The sequence below is a fragment of the Paramormyrops kingsleyae genome, chromosome 23 (assembly GCF_048594095.1).
Source record: "Paramormyrops kingsleyae isolate MSU_618 chromosome 23, PKINGS_0.4, whole genome shotgun sequence".
Classification (NCBI taxonomy): Eukaryota; Metazoa; Chordata; class Actinopteri; order Osteoglossiformes; family Mormyridae; genus Paramormyrops; species Paramormyrops kingsleyae.
Window position 1 is genome coordinate 13305404 of NC_132819.1, and position 6374 is coordinate 13311777.

At 39.7% G+C, this 6374-nt stretch overlaps 2 protein-coding genes across 2 annotated transcripts; one reads left to right on the forward strand and one right to left on the reverse strand.

The window, feature by feature from the left end:
• Positions 1–2481: 2481 nt before the first annotated feature.
• txnl4a (thioredoxin-like 4A) lies at positions 2482–4080 on the forward strand. The gene is made up of 4 exons (XM_023811943.2): positions 2482–2674; positions 3029–3182; positions 3377–3480; positions 3741–4080. Exons 2-4 carry the CDS (start codon positions 3030–3032, stop codon positions 3910–3912), a joined length of 429 nt encoding a protein of 142 aa, XP_023667711.1. The 5' UTR covers positions 2482–2674; position 3029; the 3' UTR covers positions 3913–4080.
• Positions 3738–6362, reverse strand: LOC111843937 (heat shock factor-binding protein 1-like protein 1). Its single transcript, XM_023811946.2, has 3 exons — positions 5846–6362; positions 4698–4764; positions 3738–4575 (listed from the first exon to the last, which is right to left on the reverse strand). The coding sequence occupies exons 1-3, from the start codon at positions 5888–5890 to the stop codon at positions 4481–4483; spliced, it is 207 nt and encodes a 68-aa protein (XP_023667714.1). The 5' UTR covers positions 5891–6362; the 3' UTR covers positions 3738–4480.
• Positions 6363–6374: the final 12 nt, after the last annotated feature.

The following is a 6374-nucleotide window of genomic DNA, read 5'->3' on the forward strand; positions in this document are numbered from 1 at the left end:
CCACGTTCAGGGATTTATTTGTGTTATTTGAGCATCCGGAGATGGGGGTGGCAAGACTCAAATTATCTTATTGGACTTTTATTAATCACTAGATTGATTGTATTTGTAGGAAACTGGGAAAAACATGTTGCAAGAAGTATAAATGATGCTGTCTGCAAACTGTCATCATATTACCAAGTTACATTTACAATTTTATAACACTCAAATGTGATTACATTAAAAGACAGGGTACCTCCTGCTTCTGTTTTCTAAGCCTTGAATATTTGGTATTATAGAAAGTTCTTTAATTAAATTATTTATGTAGAACTGCCACAGCACTGATTCACACACCAGCAAGCGAAATGCTGAACAGTTTATGAGCTAAATAAGTACTGTTGTGTGCAGATCCATGCAACCTAAAATATGAGAAATAACATGGCGTTACCAAGGACACTAACAATCCATGATTTTTCCAGGGTTCTGGTGATCTTAGCGCCTTATCCCAGGACGTAGAGTGCTAATAGCGGTGTACACAGAATGGGATCACAAACATAATCACATGCTGAAGGCAAGTGGGAGACACTAGTAGACTTGTAGTCAAGACCGCCTAAACCAAGACCAAGACACTACCAAGACCAGAGGGTATCAAGACCAAGACAGACCGAGTCAAGACAAAGTCGAGACGAAACCAAGACTGAGACTCAAAAAAGACTCCCATTTTGTGTGCTGTTGAGGACTGACATGATGGGTACTGACTGGTCCCAAAGTCATCTGACAAAACAGCTAACACCTCCAACAACTGTCTAAAGGATGGGAAATATGTAACCGATTTCAGTTATACTTAATTTGTAGATGAAATTGTAACATCAAATTGAAGATACATAATTATAAACTTGAAATTGCATCATGTCCCATTGTAGTAGTACTAGCAAAATGATGCTGTATGATATCAACTTCCCTGAAATGGATTAGGCCTGTTAAGTCAACACAACATGATGGCAGCGTGTGGCTCAGTGGGCTAAGCCGTGTGCCTGTAATCACAACATCGCCGGTTCAAGCACGTATGCAGATCCTTGAGCAAGACCCTCAACCCCCAGCTCCCTGGGCACCGCTACAGGTGGCTGCCCTTCACAGACAGCTTGCTCTAAAAAGAGCAAGTTGAGGGAGGCATAAAAAGAATTTCCCCACAGGGATTAATAAAAGTGTCAATTATTATTATTGATATGCAGATGTTATTTAAAAGTCAATGGTCACATTTATTTAGTCAAACAACACCATTTTAAGTAAAATACTGTAATCAAACAATACAAAGACATGCGCACACCTCACATGAATCAAATGCTAACTACAAATATTATATACCAATACAAACTGCACATCAAATTGTGCATTAATAAGAATAAGGACAAGTGCTTAAAAGACATCTTGATGTCTGCAGTGGCATGTAATTACACATTTAACTAGCGTTTAACTAGCGCTACACTTATTTTGTGCGTATAACGCGTATTTTGATTCGATGAGCGCCAATGTCTGAATCACAACAAAATGCATGTATGTCATTGACTGGTTGCATTTGAAGGGCGCGAAAGGCGAATAACAATGTTGCATTATCGAACGTTGCGTTGTATGTCATGGCTACTTTTCGCTCCAAATCTGACCACTATGTTGATCTGAGACAGCAAGACCAAGACAGTGAGACCAAGTCAAGACCGAGACATCCGAGACCAAGACAAGACCATAGACCGTCGAGACTGTGACAAGACTAAGACAGCATAAAAGTGGTCTCGAGAACAAGACCGGTACCGAGACATCCAACTCTAGACACTAGTCCAGTCAAACCATGTGTTTGGAATGTGAGAGGACACCCAGAGAGAGCATGTGAAGTACACTCTCAGCTGAGCCGCTTTGCTCCCCTATGATCACAATCGCTGACATTTTTTATTGCATGGCGTAAGTTAGCTGTTTGCGAAAACCCCTTTGTAAAGTGAATTGTAAAATTCTGGGTGACTTGGAACACCACGCTCTACCTATTCAGGTGATTGATATAATCGGTTCGTAGACAATGCAATATAGAATCAAAACAATAGAGATCAGGCTCTAACTCTAATGGCTTGCATTCTTTTTTATAAGAGTTTCGCCCCCACCATGGGTTCAGAAGTGTTGAACCTATGGTGGAGCTCTGGCCAAAAGTACGCAAGTCATCATAGTTAGGATCCGATCTAAGTTATTTTTAATAGGCTTACATTTTCCCAAGAAATGCATTACATGATTTTGTTTTTATTCTTCATGGCTGCATCAGTATCTATTAAAGACTCCAATAATTTCCTGGCTTGCCCTGATCCCAAATTACATTACGTAGAGTCGCATCCTACAAATCAAGATCTACATTTTTTAACATAATCTGTAAAATAACTGAGCATCGTAATTCGGGAGTAAATAACATGCAACTGATCCCAGAACAGTTAATAGTTAAACCGTCGAACGTCGCGGCGCCGTCTCACACTTATGACGTAGGCGAACGCAGACCTAACGTCGGGGTTGCCATTAAAAACTGTTGTTTGGTGGCGTCCTGTCCCAAAGGTTTATAACGACTTTGGAGGTTTAGTGCTTTCATGGCCGTTTTTTGATTTCAATCAGGATTCCGTATAAAAACGAATAACAATCGATAGCGAGTATCTGTTAGCCACTTTGCCAGGTAAGTACTGCTGTACTTTTAGTCGTTTCCAGGTTAGCCGGCTAGCTGGAGCCCCGCTGGTATCGTCCTACAACTGCCAGTGGTTTTCGGGCTCGGGCACCTCGGTGACCGTAGGAAACCGGTCTGCATTTCTAAGCGATCTACGACTTTAACACCGTCTGTAAGGCTTGTCATAAGCACAAGGCTTGATTTATTCAAGTATCCGACTCACAGAATCATCACCTTAGCTGTCTGTAACTGTCCCCTTCTATAATAAAGAAGGGGGGAAAGGACTTGTCGAATCACGACCAGTTGGCCCCACGTTAAATATTTATGTCATGATCGCCTTATTGTTTGTTTGCTTGGCCCTATCAGGATGTCGTATATGCTCCCGCATCTTCATAATGGCTGGCAAGTTGACCAAGCTATTCTGTCCGAAGAGGACAGAGTTCTGGTCATCCGATTCGGGCATGACTGGGACCCGACTTGTATGAAGATGGACGAAGTTTTGTACAGCATCGCTGAAAAGGTATGTATGTTGCATTTAAATACATTTTCCAGTACTGTATAAGGTGTATAATTTTCAGACTGACACATAACACTGATCAAGTCGATCTCAGTCTTTAATTTTAGAAATTCTGATGTCTGAAGTGGTGGAAATTCTAAGGAATGCATCTCTGTGTTGTATGTGGTTACATATCTGATTTAAGTTATCATCTTCAGGTAAAAAATTTTGCAGTCATTTACCTGGTGGATATCACAGAGGTGCCTGACTTCAACAAGATGTACGAGTTGTATGATCCCTGTACAGTAATGTTCTTTTTCAGGTTAGTGCTCTGCTTCCTTTTTCAGTGTAATGAATGGTAAATGTTTTTACAAAAGCTGATACGATCATTGTGATCACCTTCCCTTAATCTGATAACCATTTCAAGTTTGTTCATTGAAAAACTGAGGATTCTGATTTTTTTTTTTTTTAAATTGTGATCAAGACTGCCGCCGTGTTTCAATTATTTATAATTCTTGCATTAGTAAAAACCAGTTGATAGAAATGTTTGGTCTAGTTATTTCTTATGTTTACTTCACCCAGGAACAAGCACATCATGATTGACCTGGGCACAGGTAATAACAACAAAATCAATTGGACTATGGAGGATAAGCAGGAGATGATAGACATTGTGGAGACAGTTTACCGTGGTGCACGGAAAGGAAGAGGTCTAGTCGTGTCTCCAAAGGATTACTCAACAAAATACAGATACTAAGTACCTTTTTCCCCTCTCCTTGTTGGTTTACTATGGACATTTAGGGCAACTGAAGTCTGAATATATGATCTGTAGAAAGAAATTCACCAAGTCAACGTTTAAGTGTTTTTTTTACATAATGAATCCTTTGCAATTTGCAAAATGGTGGAGAAGTTGATTCTAGTCAAAATAAACTATTTGAAAAAAATGTTTTCTGTGTATCATTCTATTTAAAAATAGCTGGCAAGTGATCAAATTAGAATGTTACAAGAGAGGAGTATCTATGCATGATGTTTGGTCCTTGTGTGGAATTGTGCTGATGATGTTGTCCATTGCATCACAAAGCAGTGGCAAATACAAAATGAATCCCTTTTAAGAAAACAAACCTTTGTCAGATGCAGCTAACACGTTTTGGTTTTGAATTTGTACTTATTTCTGTTTTTAACTACTTCACTCCTGTTGTTTAACACTAAAGGCACTTCTGTTCACGTTATGGTTCATTTGCATTTAAAAAAAATAGTACTGAACATTTCTGTACTTAAGCAATTTACAAACGTTAACTTTGTACACGTATATGGCCTGTACAAAGTCATTTTGAAGATTGAGGCTCTTCCATCCCTGCCTGTTTCATGAGATCAGCAACATTCTTCTCCAAGTCATCAATTCTGGTTCCCATTTCGTCCAGTGTGTACGTTAAGGAATGTAGTCGCTTCGGCCACACACCAACCCCAGATATTTCATGTGCATCTGGCATGAATTTGAAACTGCAATTTACAGTGGAAATAGTGATATAGCGCTAAGGATATTTCTTGAGACCAGCTGGTCAGACATGTCCTGAAACTTTTTCTGAAGCTTCTGCATCGTAGTTTCCATCTGAACAGAAAAAGAAACAATCTGATTTAGCGAACACAATTAGCCAACAAGAGCGTTACACGATATACTGTTTTTCTATAATAGCCGGTTTCACTAGCTGAATTTGCACACCTGTAATTCCGTATGATCTCATTGTTGCAAATCAATTAAAGTGACAACAAAAACGACAAACAAAAAATGGCAATCCTCCCTCTTTGTTAACATGTTAAAAGTTGTATATATGGACAATATTCGTTTGATTGTTGCATTTTCCCGTTACCTACCTGAGTTGTTTAAATAGGATTAAAACAAATGAGAACTGTGAGTCAGTATTACCGACAGCGCAGATCAGGGGTGCCCACACTTTTCAGCTTGCGAGCTACGTATAAATGACCAAGTCAAAATGTTCTACCTACTATAAAAATGCAAAACATATTTATTTGTAAATATATTGCGTATTCTTTACTATTATTATTAATTTCCCTTTAGGATAAATAAAGTACTTTTTAATTGAATTAGGATTTTAGCTCCTTCACCTTTCTCTTTCTCAGCTCGCTTTTGGGAGGGAAGTTAATGTCGTAGTTTTTATGAACAGTCCGAAAATGCCGCTCCAAATTTCCCTTCTTCGGAATAGCAATAGACTGACAGGTGAGGCAAACGCACTTCGAATATGACATTGTGAAAAAAAACCCTCCTCCCATTCCGTATGGAAGTGGTCGGTTTTTGGCTTCTTACTTGGTCCATCTCCCCCATTCATTTTTATACCCTTTCTTAAGTTTAGTAGAAATTAATTGGAGGCTAACTAGGCGACTCGGCAGGAGTTTTGCAGCAGCTGGCGCGGTTGAACGCGTCATCCATCCTCTATTTGTTTATGCCATGCGATCTACCCACACCACCTTTGCGATCGACCAGTAGATCGCGAACGACGTATTGGGCACCCCTGACGTAGAGAGTGGGTTATTGGTGGGTACACAACTTAATAATTTTAATATAAAATTCTATTGAGAGAATGATTGAAGTCAAATTATAACTAAATATCAGGGGGTTCACGTCCCCCCATCCCCCTAGGTTCCTACGCCTCTGAATGTAACGTCAGACTTACAAAATCTGTTAAATCCTGAGCTGCATTCCAGTTCGATTCAGCCATCGCGTCTTTTAGGCAGATCGCAGTTTCGTTATTTGCAAATCCAGTTTGTAAGCGTCCGTTAAAGCAAAATCCTTCTCAAGGGTGATAAATAACCTAAGGAAAGCTACGATTTCAGGCCAAAACAGAATTCACAGTCTTCAACAGCTGCTGTCCAGAAAAGCACCATCAGCAAAAAGTTAGCGCCGCTTTAACGCCAATAATGTACTACCGAAATGTGTAATTAGATAATGTATTACACCTTGCTCACACACATACAAATCACAAAAATATGAAGAAGCCACGACAATCTTAACACCATGTAATCAAAACACTGTACAGCTAAATGCGGAAACTTCTGCGATAGGGCTACTTTCGTATTTAAAATGTTGCACTGAAAAACCGATCAATCGCAGCAAGGCGTTTCCCCCGCATCGCCTAAAGACGCACCCAGCATTTAACTTTAACCCCATACTGTGCGATCCCCTGCTGTTTTCTCCCAGCCAAT